At 32.1% G+C, this 25,086-nt stretch overlaps 1 protein-coding gene across 1 annotated transcript in view; it reads right to left on the bottom strand.

Annotated features, from left to right (window-relative positions):
- The window catches only part of ROCK2 (Rho associated coiled-coil containing protein kinase 2), a 105,648-nt gene that overhangs the window by 30,459 nt on the left and 50,103 nt on the right, over positions 1 to 25,086 (bottom strand). The window contains exons 4-11 of the mRNA XM_039887844.1: positions 24,073 to 24,210; positions 16,684 to 16,944; positions 7,916 to 8,060; positions 5,279 to 5,417; positions 3,188 to 3,279; positions 2,230 to 2,389; positions 906 to 966; positions 286 to 297 (exon numbers count right to left, since the gene is read on the bottom strand). Of these exons, the coding sequence (XP_039743778.1) occupies positions 286 to 297; positions 906 to 966; positions 2,230 to 2,389; positions 3,188 to 3,279; positions 5,279 to 5,417; positions 7,916 to 8,060; positions 16,684 to 16,944; positions 24,073 to 24,210 (1,008 nt within the window). The remainder of the gene's footprint in view (positions 1 to 285; positions 298 to 905; positions 967 to 2,229; positions 2,390 to 3,187; positions 3,280 to 5,278; positions 5,418 to 7,915; positions 8,061 to 16,683; positions 16,945 to 24,072; positions 24,211 to 25,086) is intronic.

Here is a 25,086-nt window from a genome sequence, read left to right as displayed (position 1 = left end):
CTGCATTAATACAATTTGATTACTAGTTATCACATGATAATCAGAAGTTCTTGCTGCCAATTTTATGTCCTCGATAAATAAAAACAAGAAAATTACACAATACGTATTTTAAATAACAGATCCATAGGAACAATAATAAAAGGGATACTTGGTAGAAAAAAGATGGAGGACTTCTCTCTTGGGTAGATGTCATACTCCAAATGCTAAGTGAAATATCGCTATATCAAAACATTGCTAGAGTGATGAGTTTTTCTCAGTTTTTCAAGATGTTTGACATCAACATACCTCTTGACTTTCCTATTTAAAACAAACAAAAACACAGAAAACATTAAATGCTTGTTTTGCTTTGTATAATTCCTAAAACACAAAATCACACCAAAATTATTCAATCAAATATTTTAGTTTTAAGTTTTGAAGAGAAAAATGTTTAACACCCTCATTTATGTGTATATGCATACGTGTGTGATTTAGCTTTGTATGCAGTTACAAATTATAAAGGTCACAAAATACTGTAACAGTTTGACAAAATTATCCTTTATGTGAATTCATTGCTAGATACTTAAAATTTGAATCTCTCCACTATTTCTGTACTCATAGCTTATTATTTGTACTTTTATAGCACTAAGATTATAAAAATTTCTAACTGGTATTATAACTGTTTATAAATCTATCACTTTTGCTACTAAACCTAAGCCTAAAACCATGTATAATTCATCCTTTTATTGGCCATTGTATCTTACACAATGATACTTGTCAAAGAAATGAATCATTTCAATGTTATGCTGAACTGTATTGCAACAAGGAATGCCATCTAATATTCTAAAAGTAGCATCAAGTAAACTTTTAAAAATACACAGACAATACTAAAACGTGAATAAAACAGAGTAGTAAAAATTTATACATACTTCATTTTTCCTTGATTGTAGTGAATCATTTTCTCTACAAGATGGAGAGTCACTTAGTAACCTAGAAGGAAAGGCAGGAAATAAATTTATTTACATGTCATTTTACCCCATTTTCTAATACCAAGCTATTCTCAGAATTAAGTTCCAACCAAAGATTTTTCTTTTTTCAACATATTCAAAATGAAGCAGTATTTTCCACTCGAGACATTTATACCATTTTCAATAATCTCAAATATTAAACTTTTCTTCTCACTCTTAGCAGATGTTGTATTATTTAACATTGTTGAGATCAGGGTACTAAATAGAACTACACTTTCCCCTTCTTTATCTCATTTTGAGTTCTTGTAACTATTTTATTCCTCTAGATATTTTCTAAAGAGATGTCTCTCTTCCTTTTCAAAGATAACATCTCTTGATCGCCAGGTCTTAATACATAAATGATCACTTCTATTTAACTGTCAACTTCTCTTTTAACTGGGTCCTTCCCCATTGCCTATACTCTTGGGTTTCTCCTGGCACTGATATCCTCCTTTTAGTCAGCATTACCATAGTTTTTAGAACACTACTGGTAGCAGGGTGACCTGCTCTTGCTGGTTTGCCCAGAATTTTTCCTAATTTTGGAAAGAAAGTCCTACACGACATCCTAGGAAAACCCTCAGGCCTGGGCAATTACACACATGGAGGTACCAAAAAGTTTCTCAAATGTCTTTAATGCTTCACTCAACTATTTAACAGTTTTCAGTGGCTCCTCACTGCTTGCAAAAGTTAAAAGTCCCTTAGCATAATACGCAGCCACCACCTGTTGCATTATCTTCCCCTAAACTCCAACTTCATCTATTTTCTAATGTTAGCCCCCCAAAACTCACTTCAGTTAACCAATATTTATTGAATAATGACTTTGTGCCAGGCTCTGCACTAGATAGAAAAACTGAGGCAAGAAAATCAGTCTCATCAAGTCCTCTAAGTGGTCACAATCCAGTAACATATACCCAATGTTTGAACCCCAATGGATTACACTACTCTGTACATTCTATCCTTCTTTATGACTATACAATTTTATCATATTCTTCATTAGTTGACGAGCTCCTTCAAAAGCAGGTATTTGGTCTTACTCGACAACTCAAGAGAATATAGAGCATTGCCTTGCATTCATTTGCAAATAAATATAACATTCAGGAGCAAAAAAATTAAATGAAATGAAAAATAATCCCTCTGATAGTCTTTCTGAAAAAACTCAAAGTTTAAAACAAATTAACACTTTATCTTATATAATTTAGAGTCTCGAAGTAAGACTCTGAATACAAAAATGTAACAAACAACATACAAATTTTCTCTGTAGTAGGTAAATCCTATAAAAGGCAGCTGATTTCCCACAAAAGCTTTAGGAATTGGGAAGGTTTCTACATCTCCTTTATCATCTTCGATGTCATCGAAATTGCTGCTGTCTATATCACTGCTGAGTTCAGGTACTACTGGAGCTGCCGCTATAAAAAGAAATGAATTATTTTATTCATAATAAAAAATATATCTAAACAGACCCTATTGTTTTATATTATTAACAACATATTATACTAATATTAACACACTGAACATGAGTACTATATAATTAATAATATATTATGATTTACTAAAGAAAATTTTAGTAACAATTTCCATTTTATCATTTCAAAGAATTAGAACTTTATGTGTTTTACTCCTACATTAGGTCAGTTTTAAATATAGATAAATCAATTAAACAAGGAAAGCAATATGATATTACTCTAGGTATTAAGATTATAAGCAGCAATAACTTGCACATACATTCTTTAGTCTTCAGTTTTCTATATACTTTAGGCAGAAATAGTTCTTACTCTTAAAATAAATTAACGTCGAATGCACGTAAAGTTAAAATGAATTACTATACTTACCCTAGTACTGACCAGAGTATAGTTTCCCTAAATAATTACTGATTTATTAATTCAACACATTCGAATTAAAGGATTATATTTCACAATTCTATAAATTATTGAGTTTCATAAAAGTGAACTTGACAAATTAAGAAATCAGTAATGTTTATTATAATATTCTTGGGAAATACTGTTAATAAATACATGTTTATTGTATGCTTAGTTTGCTTATCGAGGTAAGATTTGTAAATATTGCCATGAATTTGAAATGAAACCTCTCAATTTAAAAATTAGTTAGCATTAAGTATATCAAACATGCTAGTTAATTCAAAAGAGTAATCGATTTCTGAGATTTAAAATGTGATGGAATAGAAATATTTAAATGTATTGACTTACTCTCTCTTATGTTATCCCAATTCCACTGATCATTCTTAAAAAAAGGATGTTGTTTGATTTCTTCTACCCCATTTCTCCCAAGTCGTACCTCCCTAAACATGCAGTTAAAGATTATATAAAAAGTAAGATTACAAAAAGACAAAAATATTAAACCTTTCAACAAGGATCAACAGCAAAATCACAAATGAGTTTGAGATTTTTAAAAGCTTCAGTTAAAAATGTTTCTCAAAAATAAGCAATTTCGATTTTACAGTATATAATCTCTCCAGATTAAAAAGACTGTAATGTATAGTAAACACCATTGAAAGTAAAATATATTTCCATCTGTAGTTGTGTCAAATGAAAGTACATTTGACACAATGTCTTTCAAATTAAAAAATGCACCTGAATATGCCAAAATTGCACGACCAACTTCAGGAGGTAACATGGATGAAGATCTAACTTTTGGCCTAGAAGAGTTATCGAAATCTCTCTAATAAAAATGTTATTTAAAAAAATTTCTCCTCTTCTTAAAAATAAATCACATGTTGCGTTTGACGCTATCCACATTCACTCAGATAAATTATCTCTACACTTATATTAAAATTATCATTTTGAATACAAAAAAAAAGTTAACTAAACATTCTTTGCCCCTTTGAGTCTTCAATAAAGATTATATGGAAATAAAAAGCATTTTTTAATATGCCCTGGAGCTATGTTTAATATAAACAGGAAAACCTGTAAACTTTAGAGGGAAGTGCCCCTAGGCACACTGATGGCATTAAATTCTTATCAAAATACCTTTTTTCTACCTACAACCATCTTTATTCCTTTCATTAATTATGCTATATCCCATTTTATATTTTATCTTTCAGCACAAATTATGATCATCCCCATCAAATCAAACATACAGGATTTGCTTTGAGTTTATCAGCATGGACTGTGCAATAATCACATAATTAACAAATCTTAAAAGTTTTAGTCTACAAATGATTGATAAACACAAAAATAATTAACCTCTCTAAAGAGGAAAAATTTTTTAAAAACTTTTCTTGCTTCAGATAGAAAAAACAAAAAAAAATTTCATAACATTCAGTTTGATGAAAATGAGGGAAACAATGCTAATGAAAATATTCCTTGATGTGATTTCTCTGGGGGGTGAACTTTGCAAAATCACCTAATTTTAAAATGTGTATCCCAGAATTCTACCTTTAAGATTTTATCCTACAAAAAGTATGCAAAGATGATTGTATGAGGGTAGTTACTACCATACTGCTTCTAATAGCAACTAGGCAACAAACAAAGTGTGCTAAGGAAACACAGCATTTTAGAGCTACAAGTGTCCTTAGTTATCATCTAATCTGATCCTATCATTTTATGGATAACATTATTGCCTAAAAAAATAAAATAATTACCCTAAGAACATCAAGCTAGTGAGTAAAGTTTGGACTGGGGAGCAAGCAACATCATGTGTGTTGGTCCTCTGAGAGGATGACTCCTGTCACAAATATAAAATGGGACACTAGAAAACCAAGAGACCAAAGAAGAAACTCTGAAACAGCTTTCTAGCTTCTCTTTTTGAGGGAGGTTTTCACAACGTTGTTCATTTATTTTGTTTTAAGAAATATAGAATTTCCAGGACAGACTTGCTCATATTCAAATGCAAATAGAAACTGGTTGGAAAAGAGACATTCCCAAATCAAACGCAAATGCAGTTTTTAAGATTATAACCAACTGAGTGTTTATCTGCGCAGAATGCTCTTCCCTCAAAAGTTGTACAATCAAGAGTAAGGTGGCTTAGTTACCTTAGGATAAAATGTGAATAATACAAAAGTTTTCTCTCAAATGCATTATTTTACTGAGTTCTAATTTTCTTCTTTTTAGACATTAAGGTTAAAGTTAGAGTTAGATTACAATTGAGCTGCACACAAAATGACAAGGGTAACCCAATACCAGGCTTAGCAGTAAAAAAAAAAAAAAAGGCTAACCCAGAATTAAATGTAATTTGGATAAAGTGAGAGATTGATTTCATATGTAAATAAGAGTTAGTTCATTTCTACAAATTTAAAAGTTAAAGGTGTCCTTTCTACAAAGAAATTCAATGTATATTACCTATCTGTTAGGAAGGCACAGATGAGATTCTTCGCATGTTTAGAAATTTCTGCATCTTCGGGGAAACACAGTGAGTTTTTATGATCCATAATTTTGCTATATGTTCCAACAAGTGAATCTGCATAAAATGGAGTATCCCCTAAAATTCCAAGAAAGGAGAAACTGAGTGCAACACTGAATGCAAATGAAACATTTTCATCTAGTATTTCAATATATTAAGTTTAAATTTGTCACGTGCATGAGAATGAATGGTTATGGCCAGAAGTCTCAGTCAAAACAAACAGGCACACACTAAGAATATACTTAAATTTTAATATACATATGCCTTACTGTTAAAATGTACAGCTGACACTTATTGGATTTTGTTAACCAATGTCACCATAAAAAAATTAATAAATGAAATGAAAAAATAAAAATAAAAAAAATTTTAAACATACTCTTAAGAGTAAATAAATCAATGTTAACTCTAGAATTTTGTTGTTGCTGTTTTTATAATGGGAAAGGAAAATATTTACTGAATAATTAAAGAAAAAGATACTAAGTGAGGTCAGATCAGTTAGTCTTCTCATGCTTGAGCTGGATCATGAATCGGCCTTTTGGGATTATTCTCTAGCCACACGTGGCGATTTAAAGTTAAGTTAATTACAATTAAACAAAATGAAAAATTCAGTTTCCTAGTCACACTAGCCACATTTCAAGTGCTTGATGTGGCCAGTGCCTACCATACTGGACAGTGCAGATATAAACCATTGTCAGATCATAATAGACTGGACAGTGCAGCTCTAAGAGTTTTGGATCGTCATCTTATAGATGAGGAAGCTGAGCCCCAATAGATGACATGTGATTTGTCTAAGAGGACACATAGTTAGAGTTAAAAATGGTAGAAATGGTCTCCCAAAGCAGTGTTCCTGCTGACGAATGACCATGATAGAGTCAATGAAAGCAGTACAAAGACAGAAGTTAACGGCATCACTTTGGCCACTACTTATCTAAAGTTACAAGGGTTAAAGGCTCTGCTGGGATGCCTCGACTACAAGTCACCTTATTACAAAAGAGACTCCCAAATCAGCCAATCCAAAACTTCAAAAGGGATAGTCATGTGGGTAATTTTTATTTGTTTTCAAAGTGGGGTGGAGGGAAGTTTTGAATTCAAGATTTTTTCCAGTGCCATTTTTAACTGCAGTAGAGTCCTCTAGATGAAATCCCATGATGACCAACATGAGCAAGCACCAGAGTAGGCTCAGAATACTGGAAATCAGTGCCATTCAAACTCATTCAATTCAGCTGAGCTGAAAACAATAGCAGGAATTTAAATGGTCTCTTCAAATAAGCCATGTTGACTTCCTACAAAGTGTATTATTTTCTAAATCCCTAGAAGAGTCTAGGCAAATAATAGAATATATTCTACTTCCCAAAGATTATAAGCCACACCTAATGCATCATCAGATCTGGCCAGAGGTGGGGAGAATGGACGGCTACCTGGGAACATATGGTGAGTACAATGAGACCCACTACAAAGACAAAGGTCCAAAACAAAGTAGGTTATACCATGACATGAGACTAAGCATAGCAAGATTAATGCTACATACACAACGGTCATCAAGAGAAGGCAACTTATGCCACGCAAAAGTTCCATGCCTAATTATTACTTAAATTTGGGCTTTACCAAATTTTTTTTTTTTAAAAGCAATAACCATATTCAATTATCATTCAGATTTGAACAGATTTTCTACTACCAGTTTGTTTTAGGGTTATCTTCTAGAAAATAAATTCTCAAAATTTAAAAATATTATTTTGAACTCTAAAGTCATTTTATATAATGTTATTAGCCTTATCACACTTGCCTCAGAAAGGAGATTTGGCTACATCTCCCCTCTTCCCCAAGCCAGATGATTCAGTCATTATTAGCTTCCTTAGTCAGAAGATATTTTTGTGTCCCTAGTACTGAGGAATGGAAAATCTTAAGAATGAAATCTATGATGTAAAGAAAAGTTTTGAAATATTTAGGCCTTTAAAATTTGGATTTGGTTGAAGTAAAAGAAATTATTAAATTTGCCTCTGAATTTTCTGAGAATCTAATATAAAATATATTTATCTTGATAGTCAAATCATCAATAACTACATTTACAATTTATTTTACTGGAATTACGAACCAAATATATATACAAGTAATAAACATAAGAAATACAGTTAACAAAAATCAATTATATAAACAACTAAAAAATATTCAGTTCTCTATTATCAGAACAAGTATTAATAGCCTTATATTTAAAATATTTACAACAGATACTGTTGATCCCTCCCGAAAAAGATCTTAGCATGGAGGCCCAGAATAGCTGTAAACTTCTTATTCTAGTATTTTCTTAATACAAAAAGGTCTATTGGACAAATATTTCCTAGCAGTATACTTTTAATTCTTTTCATATTCTACTCAATCGACTTGCAGTATAAAGCTTGGTTTTAATTTTCCAATTAACAATCGATCATATCAGACTACTAATCCAAAGTTTTGAGAAATTCCACTTCCTCCCTAGGACACATGCAATTAATTTCCTTATATTCTCAGATTCTTGAGTTAGAACTAAAGTGTTATGAGATAGGTTTTGAAAAAAAGAACAAGTTAAAATCTTTACTTACCCACCAGCATCTCAAAAAGGAAAACACCCACAGACCACCAATCACATTCTCGCCCATAGTAACCATCGCCTCCTTGTGATTTCAGAACCTCAGGTGATATATAATCAGGTGTTCCAACTGCTGTGTCACAATGCACCATGCCTGTCTGGGTAAATAGCAGAGATAAAGAAAAAAAGACGTATGTAAAAACACACAAACAAACGCAACTAATTCATTTATTATCACATGTAAGTGGCTATAAACTGCTACGAACTGAACTTCATTGCTGACATGGCTTTGGGAAGGCAGAGGACAAATACATTATGAAATACATAAAAATGTATGGATTATGGGAGATCAGAGACAACTTTCCAACCTTTTTTTCATCAATGAAAAAGGTGGTAGCTTTTCTAAGGAATTCCATGCAAATCAATATGAGTGAAATCCTACAATTTTTGTCCTTTCCTGCCTGACTTGTTTCACTTAGCATAATACTCTCAAGATCCATCCATGTTGTTGAAAATGGCAATGTCTCATCTTTTTTATGGCTGAGAGTAATCTATTACATATGTATATATACACCAGCTCTTTATTCAATCATCCATCAAGGGACACTTAGGTTGTTTCCATGTCTTGGCTATTGTAAATAATGTTGCAATGAACACAGGGGTACATATATCTTTACAAATTAGTGTTTTCATATTTTAGGGGTAAAAATACCCAGAAGAATAATGCTGGATAATAAGGTAGTTCCATTCTTAAATTTTAAAGGAACTTCTATACTGTTTTTCTTAGTGGCTGCACCAGTTTACTTTCACCAACCATGTAGGAGGGCTCCCTATTCTCCAAATCTTCTCTAATACTTATTATTTCTTGTCTTTTTGATAACAGCCATTTGAACAGGTGTGATGTGGTATCTCACTGTAGTCTTGATTTGCATTTCCCTAATAACTAGTGATGTTGAACATTTTTGTATATGTCTGTTGGCCATCTGTACATCTTCCTTGGCAAAGTACCTATTCAGGTCCTCTGCCTATTTTTTGTTTTGTTGTTGTTGAGTTGTATGGGTTCTTTACATATTTTGAAGCCCCTTAACAGAAGTATCATTTGCAAATACCTTCTGCCATTCAGTTGGTTGTCTCTTTGTTTCAATGGTTTCTTTTGCCGTGCAGAAACTTTTTAGTTTGATGTAACCTCAATCATTTTTGTTTCCCTTGCCTCTGGTGTCAAATTCACATAAACATCTCTGAGATCAATGTCCAGAAGCTTAGTACCTATGTTCTTGTCTATGTATTTTACTGTTTCAGCTCTTACATTCAAGTCTTCAATCCATTGGAGTTAATTTTTATATATGGTATAAGAGAGTGGTCAGTCTAGTTTCATTCTTTTGCATATGGCTAATTTTCCCATCACCATTTATTGAAGAGACTTTCCTTTCTTTGTTGTATATTCTTGGCTCCTTTGTTGAAAATCAGTTGCCCACATATGTGTGAGTTTATTTCTGGGCTCTCAATTCTATTCCATTGGCCTGTTTTTCTGCCAATACCATACCGTGTTAATTACTATAGCTTTGTAGTATAGTTTGAGGTCAGAAAGTGTGATACTGCCGGCTTTCTTCTTTTTTTCTCAGGATTGCTTTAGAGTCTTTTGTGGTTCCATACAGATATGAGGATTTTTGGTTCTACTTCTGTGAAAAATGTTATTGTAATTTTGCTAGTGATTGAATTGAATCTATAGATTGCTTTAGGTAATATGAACATTATGACAGTGTTACTTCTTCTAATCCATGAACACAGATTATCTTTCCATTTCTTTGTGTCGTCTTCAATTCCTTTTAACAAGGTCTTGTAGTTTTTAGTGTACAGGTCCTTCACCCTCCTTTAATATTACTCTTAAGTATTTTATTCTTTTTGTTGCAAATCTAAATGGGACTATTTTCATTTCTCTGATAATTTGTTGGTACATAGAAATGGAACAGATTTCTGTATATTGATTCTGTATCTTGCAACTTTATTGTATTTACTGTTTCTGATAGTTTTGCTTTGTTTTGTTTTTGCTGGAGTCTTTAGTTTTCCATGTATAAAATCATGTCATCTGCAAATAGTGACAGTTTTACTTCTTCCTTTACAATTTGGATGTCATTTCTTTTTTTTGCCTAATTGCTCTGGCTAGGACTTCCAGTACTATGTTGAATAACAGTGGCTAGAGTGGGCATTCTTGTTCTTCATCTTAAAGGAAAAGCTTTGCTTTTCATTGTTGAGTATGGTGTTAGTTGAGGGTCTGTTATATGTGGCTTTTATTATGTTGAGGTACTTTCCTTCTATATCCATTTTATTGAGAGTCTGTTATCAATAAATAGATGTTGTATCTTGTAAATTCTTTTTCTGCATCTATTGAGATGACCTATGATTTTATCTTTTGTTAATGTGGTGTATCACACTGATTTGCAGATGCTGAACCATCCTTGCATCCCTGGAATGAATCTCACTTGACTGTGTTGTGCGATCCTTTTAATGTGTTACTGTATTCAACTTGCTAGGATTTTGTTGAAGATTTTTATATCTATGTTCATCAGAGACAGTAGCTTGTAATTTTCTTTTCTTATGATGTCCTTACCTGCTATTGGTGTCAGGGTACTGTTGGCTTTGTAAAATGAATTAGAAAGCATTCCATCCTCTAATTTTTTGGAAGATTTTGAGAAAGATGGGTATTAATCTTCTTTGAATGTGTGGTAGAATTCACCAATGAAGCCATCTGGTACTGGCCTTTTGTTTTTTGGGAGGATTTTTATTACTATTTCAATTTCTTTACTAGTGATCGGTCAATCAGGTTTTCCATGACTTTAGACTCGTTTGTTCTTTTTCTAGTTCTTTAAGATGTAATGTTAGGTTGTTTGAGATTTTTCTTGTTTCCTGAGGTAGGCCTGTATTACTATAAACTTCCCTCTTAGTACCACTTCTTTGCTGCATCCCTCAAATTTTGATACATTGTATTTTCATTTTCATTTGTCTCTATGTATTTTTTTAATTTTTTAATTTTATTTCTTCATTGACCTAATAGTGTGGTAGCATGCTGTTAAATCTCCACATTTGTGCATCTGCAGACACCATCCCTATCCACCCTGCAATTTCTTACCTCCCCTGCTTGTTCCCATGTGCCCATTTTTTGATATACTGATATGTGGATCTCACAGGCATGTTTGTGTGTTGAGCAGAGGAATCTGTTATAGTTGTTTGACTTGTAAATTTAAGGGAAAATACAAAATGGTCTTCTCATTCTGCCATGGTAAACATCAGCTGAAACTTGCAAGGATTTTGTAAATTAATTTAAATGCCCTTCATTTCCTTTACCTGCCCAATAAAGAGTGCATCATCACATTTCTCATAAGGAAGCCATACATACTACCTAAATACTAAGTATTATGACCATCTTGGGAAAAGTAAGTTCAATGTATTTTGTAAAAATGATTTATGTAAATGCTTTAAGTGCAATGAAATATATTAAACATGGGAAATTAATTTCAAAAGCAATCTTTTCATTCTTCAAATTAGCAGAATAAATTCGATGATTTTATTTTCCCAGGTATACAGCAAATAGAGAATAGAAGTCCTTTAGTTTGAATATAAATTAATAAAATAAAAATTTTGGAAATAATTGATCAAATATGAGAGTAATACTTTATATGGATTACTACTTAGAATAAAAGATAAAGAAGACAGTGTCTGACTTCAAAAGGCAGGGTATATGATTAATATTTATCATGGACTATCCTATACTTTAGACTTACCGGTAGAAATACTAATAGAGACTTATTAGGGTAAACAAAATCTCTTCATTTCACATGTATCCATAGAAATTAAGACTTAAAAAAAAAATAAATCTTGTGAGATTTAAGAGCTAAAACCTAACTCTACACACGTACATACAAGAAATACCACTAAGAGAAAATTATTTATCATTCAAAGGTTCAGAGCAAGGAGTGAAAAGGGTAAGACACACAAAAATTTGACATAAAGCTAGGCTGTAAAGGATGGACAAGTTAGGCTTTAAAGGAGAAGGGGTGATATAGTAGCTTAGATAGAAAAAAGAACAACAATAAAGGAACAAGAATGACTTTATAGAAAGGATGTTCAAGAAATGCAGTTAAGTCCAAATCAATTAAGTGTAAAGTTGCACAATGAAGAGGTGGGAAAGGTCAGACGGAGATCAGTTTGAATAACCACCTGCAGAATACGTGCTTTGGTAGGACTAAAGAATTTTTAGTAGGTAAATTATGTGAATAGCACTCTGCTTTCAGAAAATTAATACTCTAACCACAACTTTTGGCGAACACATTGGTGGTTCAATTTTTTTTAAATAAACATTTTGAAAACATATTTGAAAACTGTCTCATGGGAAAGCTGCCAAATTATATGAATACAGAATCATACATTTATGACAAGTCTTTGATTTTATTCTAAAGAAATACAAGAAGGAAAGACTGGAAACTAAAGAGACTGGTTTACCTACAGAGGGTGGGTATGAAAAGTGTGAAAAGAAGGGAATACAGAAATAAGGTAATAGGAGGGAATAATCCTTCTCTAATCAAACAATAATTTGTATAAATCCAATTCCTAAAACCAGAGGAATGCTTCACATATCCAAAAAATTAACAACTAAAATCAACTTGAATATAGGGAGAACTTTAAATAGAATACAAATAGTAAGAAATGAACTTGTTTCATAAATTAATACTATAACTGCGCCAAAGGGGGAAGGGAAGAAAAGAATTGACCTAAGTAACTTTGGAAAACAGTATCTTAAAAAACAAATAAACAAACAAAAAAAACAAAAAAGAAAGGAGGAAGATTAGAAGGAAGCCTGTGGTGTAGGACTAGAATTAAAAGTATCAGTATGAACTCACAATTTTTAATATACTACAAACACAGAATTAAATAGGAACATGTGTGTACATGTGAGTTAGTACATATAGTGTATATAATATATATGTGTCCGTTGAGAAGGCTTAGAAATAATGACACTCCAGGAGCAATAAGCACATCGGGCACCCAAATACTGATTTCTAAATACCATTCTTGAATAAAAGAAATCAGTTTTTTGGAGAAGTGGCTGATTCCAGGGCCGGGACAGAGAAAATATACAAGTCTTCAACTACTTGTGCCAAAAAATAAGAAAATGATCCAAAAAGAGGGCATGTCTTTTTGTAAAGACATAGGAATCAATCTAAGGAGCCTCCACAAGATAAGGAAACTGGACTGAGTTTCAAAGTATAAGTAGGAATTTGCCAAGCAGACTATATTCAACAGCATATGTGAGGTCAGGAATCATGAAATAGCACTGTATAAAAAGAACTATTATGCAATTTAAGATCTCTGTACCATAAGGTACAAAAGGCTGAATGATAGAGAACGAGGATGAAAAAGTTGGCAGGGTTCATATCATCCTAACAGGCTTCATATGACAAGCTAAGGAGTTGGAACTTCAGTAGGTGACAGAGAGCAACATAAAAAGATATTTATTTTCAAAAGCTTCCTCGAAAGTACTTTATTCTACATGGACCAGATTAAATGTGTATTTGCTAAATATATCTGGTGTTTATAATTGAAAAAATATCATAAATCGAGAGATTTACTGAAAACACAAAATTGGTCAATCACGAATCTTGTAGTTGGTCTAAGACACTACAAAATACTTTCTGTGAAGGTGGAAAACAAAAATTGTAAGTGGAGTTCTTAATTATCAGAGCATTACAAGCCTCAGCTTGACTGCTACAGAGGCAAGAGCCTATTTGGTCCATTTTAATAATTAAAAATGAGCACTTGCACCAGGGCTCCTTTCTCAGAGAAGCACATCCCTTGCCTTGTAGGAATCCTGGCTAAGGGAAGGTCCAGCTTCTTTTGTATTCTATCTTAAAACAGCATTTAGATATTCTATCTTAAAGATATTAAGATATTCTATCTTAAAACCCATTTCCATCTGTGTTTGCGGTGTGCAGTCCCACAGGCACACAAAGCTGTTTGTTACTCCTGTTATCTCCTTCAGTACCATTTATTATTTCCATTAGGGCTGTGGTTACAAAGCTGCACAGCTTTTAAATGGTCTGTCCCTATTGTTCCATAAACCTGATCTTTAAATGTATAATTCTGCATAAATAGGGTTTTTCAGAAACATAAATAGAAATGCCTATATTTTAAAACTTATGTCACTTGTAGAAGGGTATGAATATTAGCAATTTACCAATTAGCTTCTAAAAAATGATAGCCTCAATTTAACCAAATGGTAAATATTAGAGAATTAATGGATAAAATCTTATTCTATTTCTGGGTAATTTACATAAATGAGCCTTAAAAGATCGCAGAGGTTGCTGTAAAATGCATTAACAGGCAGAGAGAACTCAACTTATCTAATTAATGCAAGTAATCTGAAATAACAGTACTTCTTGGCAGTCACTGAAACATCTACATGTAAATATACTACACTGTGACTTTCATTCACATCCAGAGTAAAAGCATGTAGAAAATTGTGTATTCTGCAATTTATCAATAATAGAACTTAATGAGATACCATTACTCTTAATTGTGATAGTAACAAATTATTTTAATCCTTATAGATTATAATGTTATACTGTATTTTTGCTTTTATACATGATATATGTTTTATATGAAGCCAGAAGAGTTAAAAAATAATTCAAGCATCTCTATCTATATTATAAAGAGCTGGCAAACTTTTCTGTAAAGAGCCAGATAGTAATTATTTTAGGCTTTGTGAACTATACAGAGTCTCTATTGGATATCTTCCTTTTCTTAAGTAATCTTTCAAAAATGGAAAAATCATTTTTAGTGCAGAAGCTGTAGAAAATCAGCCATAGGCAGATTTGGCCATGTGCTCCAGTATGCCAATCCCTTCTATAGATGTATAGATCAATGAGAATAAAACAATGAACATTTCTAATGGCTTTGAGACTGTAACGATAACCAGAGGCAAATAAAGTGATGAACCTGAAACTTGCAATAACACTATTCACATTAACAATATTAGAAAATTACAAATTCTATATACTATAGTTTTTAATAAAAAGCTCCTCTTTGTCAACATTATATTAATAATTGTAATTATTAACATTACTTGAGGAATGGAGGTTTAGGGTAAAATTTTTCAATTTCAGTTTTTAAAATATTTGATACATCAAAATTAAGGATTTCTGTTCAAACAAGAGACAGAGATGAGTAGGAGACTAGAAGATGGTATCAGCAATATCTATGGACTATCTAGATTAAATAAGGAATCAATAAGAAGTCATTTTTAAAAGGGTCAAAAAATACACACGAGGTAATTCACAAAAGAGAAAGGACTGACAAGTATATTAAGAATACACTCATGGAAATGCAGAGAAGAAACATCATTCATTTTACTTAACAGACATAAAAAAAGTTTAGCATTCTACTAGAAAATTATTTTATACTTTATTTGCATTAAAGATAATTTTCAGTTAATCATGTCACAGTATATTATAACAAACACCAAGAGGAGCTTTGATGTTTATATAATATAGTATGACAATAGTATGACAATAGTATAGTATGACAATCAAATATTCCATCTACTAAACACTGACTAATATATGCAGAACATAAACATAGTAACGAGTAGAGTCTAATGAAGACCAAAGAAGTAAAAGGATGCTAAGCTTTAGCTGGGAAAACAGGGCATACAAACCTGGATAGACACAACAGCCTAGAAGTATAGCATAAATTCTAAATAAGTAAGGACATTATGACACTGGAAGAGTGATCAGTCAGGTTAGGATTATCGGGGAGAACTTTCTAGATAAGGTAAAATAGGAGATAAGCTTGGAAAAATATGGATCGCTGATGAAGGTAGGACAATCAACAAAAGTGAATGTCACACAGGTAGCATGAAACAAGTTAAGAAGTAAAAAGAAAATCAGCTTTATTCAAAATTAACGTTTTGACAAGATAACTAATGCGAAGTAAGATTAGCTATGTAAGCATACTGGAAGGTATGAAAACCATACAAAAGATAATACCCAGTTTGTTCTCTATATACATCAACATTTATGAAGTCTGATAACGCAACTTCACACTCTAGATTCAACAGGAGAATACAAAGGAAATAAAACATGATCCCTCCCAATCAGGAATTACTACCAGGAATTATGCTCACTCAACAAAATAAAAGACAAGAGATATAAATTTTGCAATGAAAATAAATCAACATCGTAATTACTTATGAGGTTAATGCTACTGAATCTATTAATCACAATATGAATTGTTCAACAGGGAAAGCACCACAATAGATGATGTCCTCAAATTTATTCTATGTGGTTGATGCAGATAAGGTTGGAAGAAGGTGGTAACATAAGTTTCTCAGCTTACCTCTTTTGTTAAAGGAAAAATACAGGAATATGGTCATGGAAATACCCATGTACCTTAATTTATATTCTGTGTACTACTTCTTCACCTAGATGATCATACACGTGAACTAGCTTTGATCGATAGCAAATGCTCATCAACATTCTATGAAGAAGATAACTATTTATCTGAGTTCTTCTCTTGGATTCATCAAATCTACTAATAAAGTATTCTAAAGCCAGATGAACAGTTAGTAACGGAAATGCTATGATATGGATATTTTATTACTTCGAGTCATTACACAGTTAGCAAGACTCAATTTATCTTTGTTTAAAACTATGAAGTCCAGATTTAAAGTGTTTCTTTTATTTTCGTTTCTCAAAAACCTAGCATTTTTTGAACTTATTTATTACTTACTTCATCCATCTTCATACATGTGCCAAAATCTGCTAATTTTAGATGCCCATGTTTATCCAAGAGCATGTTGTCAGGCTTCACATCTCTGTGAATTAAACCCATGGAGTGTATGGCATCCAGAGCAAGAACGACTTCAGCAGTATAAAATTTGGCCCATTTTTCAGGTACATCATAGTTACTCATAAGGTTTACAAGGTCTCCACCAGGCATGTACTCCATTACCATATACAGATACTTATCATCTTGAAAGGCACAAAAGAGCTGGAAAACAAAATGGGAAGGAAAAAATTTTTTCTTTAAGAAGAAAGAAAGAAAACCAAAACCATAAACAACAAAATCTCCCCCAAATTTATTACTATTGAAAGTGACAAATTATTTTATATCCAAAACCAAGCTGAACTTTATGAAATCTTTGATTTTAGATCTGGACATCTTTAATGAAAAACAGTTATCAGACAAAACTTTGATATGGGTATCTTCCTCATGCTTACTAACAAAATATACATAAATAAATCATTTTCCCTCTTGGAGAATACAAGAATGTATTTATAAAGAAATATTTCTAAAAAGAAAAAGAATAAAAATGAAGAAAGCTGAAAGAATGACAGAATTCATAATAACAACAAAAAAACATAAATTATTGCACCAAACTCACAAAGAGAGCTGAGGAGGTAGGAGCAGTTTAGAAAAACCTAAAAGATAAGCAGATTTAACGGCTACAAGAAGACGGACTAAGCCCCAACCACCGGAAGAGGGAGCAGTCGGTAGCCACACTCGGAACAAGTCCTTCTGTCTCCCTTTCCCCATCATCTTGCTCATAACAAGCAGAGCAGGAAGTGGCAGTTTGCACCCAAACTAAAGTAGGGCACTGGACCAGAGAAATAAGATACCAAGTTGACTCCCAGGAGAGACAGAGAAATTACAAATTCAGAAGGAAATCTGTACATTCTACCCAACAAGTCCCACTCCACCCAGAAGCAATCAATGAAAACAGAAAAAGTTTCCACAAACAAAGAGGGAAAGATAGAACAAAACCAAGAATCTACATTTGAGAAAAACCAACATCATGAGATACAAAGCAATTAGAGAAACAACGAAATTGTCCATATATGCTATATTGGGGTTTTCTATTCCATTTAGTTGTTTTATTTGTCTATTCTTGCCACCAGACCACAGTGTTTTAATTTTGTTTAATGTGCTTGATATTGATTGAGCTTCTTAGATCTATTGGTTACAGGATTTCATCAAATTTGGGAAAATTTTGGCCATTATTTCTTCAAATAGCTTTTCTGTCTCAGCTCCTGCCCCAGAATTCCCCAGCCCCTTTCTCAGATTTCAGTTCCACATATATAATCTGCTTGCTGCTGTTCCCATGGGTAACTAATAGTCTGGGTCCCCCACCCCCGCTCCATCTTTTTTTTTTTTTCTGGTGTGCTTCATTTTGTAAAGTTTTTATGCTATGGCTGGAAAAATGAAAACTGTCCTCAAAAGACTTGTATGCAAACGCTCACTATTTATAATAGTGCCAAAGTAGAAACAATTCAAATGTCCATCATCTGGCAAGTAAACAAACAAAACTGGGTATATCCATACACTCTCCACTCTACTAGGAATATTGTAATACCATTCTGATGCTAAACAGCTAGAGTTAGCATTAGATCTCACAAGTTAGGAGCTCAGTCTTACACAAGACTGCCCTCACTTCAAGCATCAGGCCACCTGCATTTCTGAATAACTGACTACAAATTCAGGAGTTTCCATGACCCCCTCAGGTTTGATAACTCACTAAGATGAATCACAGAACTCAGGAAAGACTATACTTAGAAAGATGATAGTTTTATTATAAAGGATACACATATGTCAAAGTCTGGGAGGGAGCAGAGAGCTTCTGTGCCTCCTTGTGGAATCAGGGTGTACTACATTACACACAACAGTGTGCTCACCAATCAGGAAGCTCCATTGAGTGTCAATGTTCAGAGTTTTAATGAGGGTCTCATTACATAGGCATCATTAGTTAAATCACTGGCCATATGATTAAACTCAATCTCTAGGTCCCTTCTCCCTAGAGTTTGGGCAGCTGAAAGTCCCAATCTTCTAATCATGTGCTTATTCTTTCTGGTGAACAGTCCTCATCGCAAATCTATCAAAAGGCCACCAGGAGTTGCCTAATTAGCATAACAAAGACCAGTGTAATCCAAGAGCTTTTAAAAGCTCTCTGCTAGGAACTGGAGACAAAGACTGAATATATTCTTTATTATACCATACTGTACAATGGAATACTATTCAGCACTAAAAAGAAATGAATTATAATACATGCCACGATATGCATATACTTCAAAACAGTATACTAAGGGAAAAAGACTAGATCCAAAAGACAATACAATACGTTGTATGATTTCATTTATCTGAAATGTCTAGAAAGGCAAATCTACAGAGACAGAAAGCACATTGGTGGTTGCCTGGGGCTGGAGGAAAATGGGAAATGACTATAAATAGGTACAAATGATCATCTGGGGATGGTGGAAATGTTCTAAAATCAGATAGTACTGACGGGTGCACAACCGTAAACTGCCTAAAAATCACTGGATTGTACAAGGTGATCTACAAGTAAGTTAATAATGAAGCTTTATTCACAAGAGACAAAAATAAGGAAAAAAACAAATGTCCATGAACAGATGAATAAACAAATTATACAATAAAATAGTATTTGGCAATAAAAAAGAATGAACTATTGATATATTGCATCATGGATAAAACTCAATTTTGCTGAATGAAAGAAGCCAATGAAATGGGATTAAAGTTAGACTGGACACTGTAGAAGAAGAGATTGATAAACTTAAAGACATAAACTCAAAACTATATAAAATTAGACACACCGAATAACAACAAAAAAACTTGATGTGATGTGATTAAAATGGCACTTTACCTTTTTAGTCTCTGCAAAACCCACAACCCTAGTCTAAATAATGAAAAAACATCAGACAAATTCCAAGAGAAGAGCATATACATCCTACAATATAACTAACTGACCAGTATTCTTCAAAGCTGTAAAGGTCATCAAAAACAAAGGAAGTATGAAAACTATCATAGCCAAGAGGAGCCTAAGAAGATAGGATAACTAAATGTAACATACTATTTTGATGGGATCATGAAATTGAAAACCAATTAGATAAAAACTAAGAAAATCTGAAAAATTATGGGCTTTAGTTAATAATAATGTTTCAATACCACTTCATTCATTGTAACAAATGCATCTTACTAAAGTTAGGTGTTAACAAGGGAAACTGTACAGGGGTATACGGGAGCTCTCTACTATCTGCTCGATTTTTCTGTAAATTTACAATTGTTTCTAAAAATAAAGTCTATTAATAAAAATAAATCAAATGCTGGTAGATAACAGTATTTGGCAGTGCCTAACTATGTAAAAAGCCATTTTCTAATATGATTTAATATGTAAAATCTTATTACATATGAGCATTAATAGAACATCTGCAATCAATTTTGATAAGAAACACTAATTGTGAACCCCAAATAAGCAAATGTTATTGCCCCCATGAAATAATTTCATTCTTCTCCTAAACAGACCTACCTGTATTTTTTAAAATGTACTTATTAAATTTTGAAATCTGTCAAAATTTGTCTTCTCATTATATAGATACCTAAATATCATCTTCAATTTGCCTCTTGGCCCTCAAAGCCTAAAATATTTACTATCTGACCCTTTGCCAAAAAAGTTTGCCAATTTCTGGTGTGAGGGAAATAAGACTGTCCATGGCTCATAACTGTTAAAGATGAGTGAACAGTTCCTGGGGAGATTCAATATACTTTTTTTCTATTTTGGGTTATTTGTCATAATTTTAAAAATTAAAAAACACATCACTAACTATATTGAGATTTTCGTCTTGAAAGATTTGCAAAGAAGTTTGGTCAAGCCTCATGGAATAAATGAGCCCATGTTTAAAAAATTGAATTAAATTAATTTAAAGGTCAAATGTCACATGCAAATAGATGGAAAATTACTTAAAATATTAGTAAGTCAAATTCAGAATTCTATGAAAACACCATATTAGAGCAAATGGCATTTACTTTAGATTTTATACTGCCCTGAAATTTATTTTTTTAATGTACTATAATGACCGATTAAATAAGAAAACCACCTTAGGAAATGCTGAAGGAAGCATTTCAAATACTTTAACATTATTCCTGTTAAAAAGTATTTGGTAAGCTCAGAATAGATGGAAAGGCCAAATTCTCTACTGTCTCAACCAGAAAGCTTCAGCAAACATCAGACTGAATAAACATTAGAGGTCTACCCACTGAAGTTCAACATAATAAAAAAGATAAAGATAAAAAAGTTCTGTTTAACACAATACTAAAAGACTGAGCCAATGCCAGTTTTTTGCATTTTGCAATGTCTACACATTTAAAAAATAGTTTTCTTAGGTATAAGTTTCTTCTGAACCTATTTTGGGGGAAAAAGGTAATATGGCTTTACTAAAGATCAGGTTTATACAGAGAGATATACTGTATTGTGATGGGAAGACCTAATATTCCAAAATAATCAAATCAACAAAAAAACTTACCAAATAAAGCAATGCACATCAAAATTATAACTTTTTTCATAACAGAATGAAAGGCTAATCCTAACTTTATAGAAAAAATTGTTAAGAACTGCCAAAAATACATAAGAGAACAATGAAAAGGTACTTGTTCTACCAGATATCAAAATATATGAAAAACTACAGAAATTAAAACTACATAATTTTAGCATTGAAACAAATAATAGATTAAAGTAATGTAACAGAGTCAAAGAGAATTTCATGTATATATGTAATTTAGTCTATGAAATACAAGACATTTCATTTACTTCTTGGAGAAAAGGCTGGCTTCTCTATAAATGGCATTGGGAAAACTGGCTACCCATCTGGGAAAAACAAGTCCTACTTTATATATATATATTCCTGGTGATTTAGAAATACACTCCCATTGCCCAAACGAAAGTATAAAAAAAGTTAAAGGAAATTTAAGATAATATTTTTATAATATTGGCCTTTAGGGTGTATCAAAATATGGAATCTATAGATTTGACATCTAAACTTAAAAATTCAATAAACGACAGACAAATAATAGTCCAAGAGACTATAGATTTCCTATATAAAACCAAGGATTAATACACAGGATCTATTAGCATTCCAACAAATCAATATTAAAAAAAAGCAAAACACATTAGAAAAGTGGGATAAGCTATAGAGAAGGAATACAAATTACTAATAAGTATATGAAGTATGCAGAACCTCATAAGTAATCAAGGAAATGCAACTTAACACGGTAGCATCTTATTTCTCAAGGATGAGACTTAATAGGAATTTAAAATAATCACAGAATCCACTATTTGCTAAAAATGTAGTGAAATAAAACATCTATTAAAGAAGTCAAGTAATATAAACTTGGAAACATCTGTTTTTACAAGGTAATTTGACACTATCAAAATGTCAAATGCGCATAACGTGACCTAGCAATTCCAATACTAGGAATCTATTTTAAAGAAATAATTCACACATGTGTAAAAGATGGACCTACAACAAAAGAGCTATTTCCAACAAGAATATAGTAACAAATTATGGGTCCTTTATACAATTAGATATTAAAGTCATTAAAAAATAAAGATTTGAAAACTTTAAAAAAATAACCTACTGAAATTGATCACAGGCATATCCTATGACCCATTCATTTCACTGCAAGGTAGATCCCTAACAGAAATGTGTGAACATATGTGCCAAAATCAATATTAAAGAAAATTCAGAGCAGCATTATTCATAATAACCAAAAAGGTGAAACAACCCAAGTGTCCATTAACTAATGAATGAATAAAAAGTGGTATATATCCATGTAGCAGACTACTCTTCAGCCATAATAAGGAATGAAGTGCTGATACATGCTATAACGTAAATGTACACTGAAAACATTAAGCTAAGTGACAGATGTCACAAAAGCCCACATAATATATAACCCATTTTTGTGAAATATCCAGAATAGACAAATCCACAGACACAGAAAGCACTAATTGCCAGGGTTGGGGTCAAGGAGGATTAGGGAATAACTACTAATCGGTTCAGGGTTTCTTTCTGAGATGATAAAAATGTTCTAAAATTAGGTAGTAGTAATGATTGCACAACTCTATAATTATACTGAAGCTTATGGAATAATTAAAAAATAATAAAAATAAGTCAGTCATTTTGATAAGTTTTCCCCCAAAGTTACATACTTTATACATATAAATCTAATGGTATGTGGAATATCCTTTACCGCAGAAATAAACAAATGAAAACCAGGGTTATAATCTGTTACTTTTTCAACTGCTCAATGTTTCACTGTTTGTTTGCTTCTGCAGATCCATTAAATCTCTATCTCAATGAACATTTTATAAAGGTAGAATTAAAGATCAAAGACACCAATTTATGAAATGATAGACAGAAATGACAATGAATCTGTTACTATGAAAGCAATTTAAAGCTAAAAGTGAAATAATTTATTATAATCATCCTTAAGTAAATAGCATGATATATAATTTGCTACAAAAATTTGAGTTTTAGCTGTACATTATCAGAATTTCTATTCATTAGCTACGATAATAAAGAAAAAGTACACAGGAGAAGGGCTGAGGCTCAACATCATTAAAAAAAGCAATAATAATGAGCTTTTAAATTACATAATCATCAACTGACAAAGTTTTTTTTTTACCTCCACATTGCCTTCCACAGCATGGTATCAAACTCCTGGATCATTTAAGCATTCTGAACATGCAATAGTATATACCTAATCTTACTCATGGTGCCTGTTCAAAATGTTTGCAAAATTAGATATGAGTAGAAAAGTCTTTTAGAGAAACAAAGCTAGTGAGGGATATAACTGAAAAGGAGACAAAATAGAATCATAAATTCCTCGACAGTCAAATAAAAGGCTGAATTAGGAACCCCAATACCTGTACTGTGTTACATTAAAGGTAATATATAAAGCTGTATAGGAGAATTTTCAAAATCTTTATTGTAGGAAGATTTTTCTTTTCTTTTGAGAGAGGCTGATTCTTGTTCTTAATATGTAAATCATGAAAAAGAGTAGGCAGGAAATAATGGCATACTTGTAATAAATCCAATTCTTCATAAAGGAATTAAAAAAAAAAAGCTGCCGATAATACTTCCGCACACCAATGTCATGTCTATATGATATACTACTTCGGAACATTAAAAAAGCGCACTGAATCCAATCTTATTAAAATTAACTACATTGTCACTAAGTGATAGAAGATTCTTAGCACACAAAATCAATTTTTATGAATAATAAGCACTTATAAAAAAAAGGAAATAAACTTATAAAAGTTAGTATGCTTACCTGAACCACCCAGGGACTGTTGGCAAAGGCCATAATATCTCTTTCTTCCCAGAAAAAAGCAGAATCTGATCTTTTTATCATTTCAAACTTACTAAGAAGCTTCATAGCATAAACCTTCTGTGATGCCTTATGACGAACCTGTTGATTTTTAAAACACAAAAATACTTTAATTTCATGAAATATGAGAACATCATACTATGTTATTATTAGAAGACTTTAGTTACAAAATAAAACGATCCTTAGCTAAATATGAAAAAGTATAACATTTTTAATGAGAGAAACAGAAGAGAAAATTCTCGATAGCCTAAATATTCCATGAAACATAATATACCTTGAAATGCTAGGTTCAAACTATAACTATCTCCAGAGGGTAGGGGGTGGGGGGACAGGGGTAAAGGCGTCAAATATGTGGTGACAGAAAGAAATCTAACTATGGGAGGTGAATACACAGTGTAAACATATATATGCTGTATTGTTAGTGTACAGCTGAAACTTACTGGATTTCGTTAACTGATGTCACCATAAAAAATAAGTAAAACACACACACAAAACTATAACTACTTAATTTTATCTCAGTAAAGCTGAATTCATGAGGCTTCATTCCCTCGTTAATTAAGCTAACCAATTTTAAGAATAAGACATTGTTAAATGAGAAGCTTTTAAAAGACGTACATGTATCCCTCACTATCTGAACATAATAACCTAATAATATAGATATCAAGGAATAACTGTGATTTTGTTAAGTCATCCTTATTTCTTTCTAAATATCCTATTTAAGAGATTTTTGTCTTTTTTTTTTTTTTTAAGAGAAAAACTACCAACAATATGATTATTTGGTTCTTAACCTCATTAGACTATATCTTCTGTAAGGGCCAGGACAATGCCTATTTTGACCATCATATTCTTCCCAGAATATAATATAGCAAACTCTCTACCACAGAACCAATAAATACTTAATGAATGATTATAATAAGCATTTACTGGATAATTAATAATAAATAATGTCTGCTAACA

This window comes from Pteropus medius, unplaced genomic scaffold (assembly GCF_902729225.1).
Source record: "Pteropus medius unplaced genomic scaffold, Ma_sr-lr_union100, whole genome shotgun sequence".
Classification (NCBI taxonomy): Eukaryota; Metazoa; Chordata; class Mammalia; order Chiroptera; family Pteropodidae; genus Pteropus; species Pteropus medius.
This window is presented reverse-complemented; position numbering and strand designations above follow the sequence as displayed.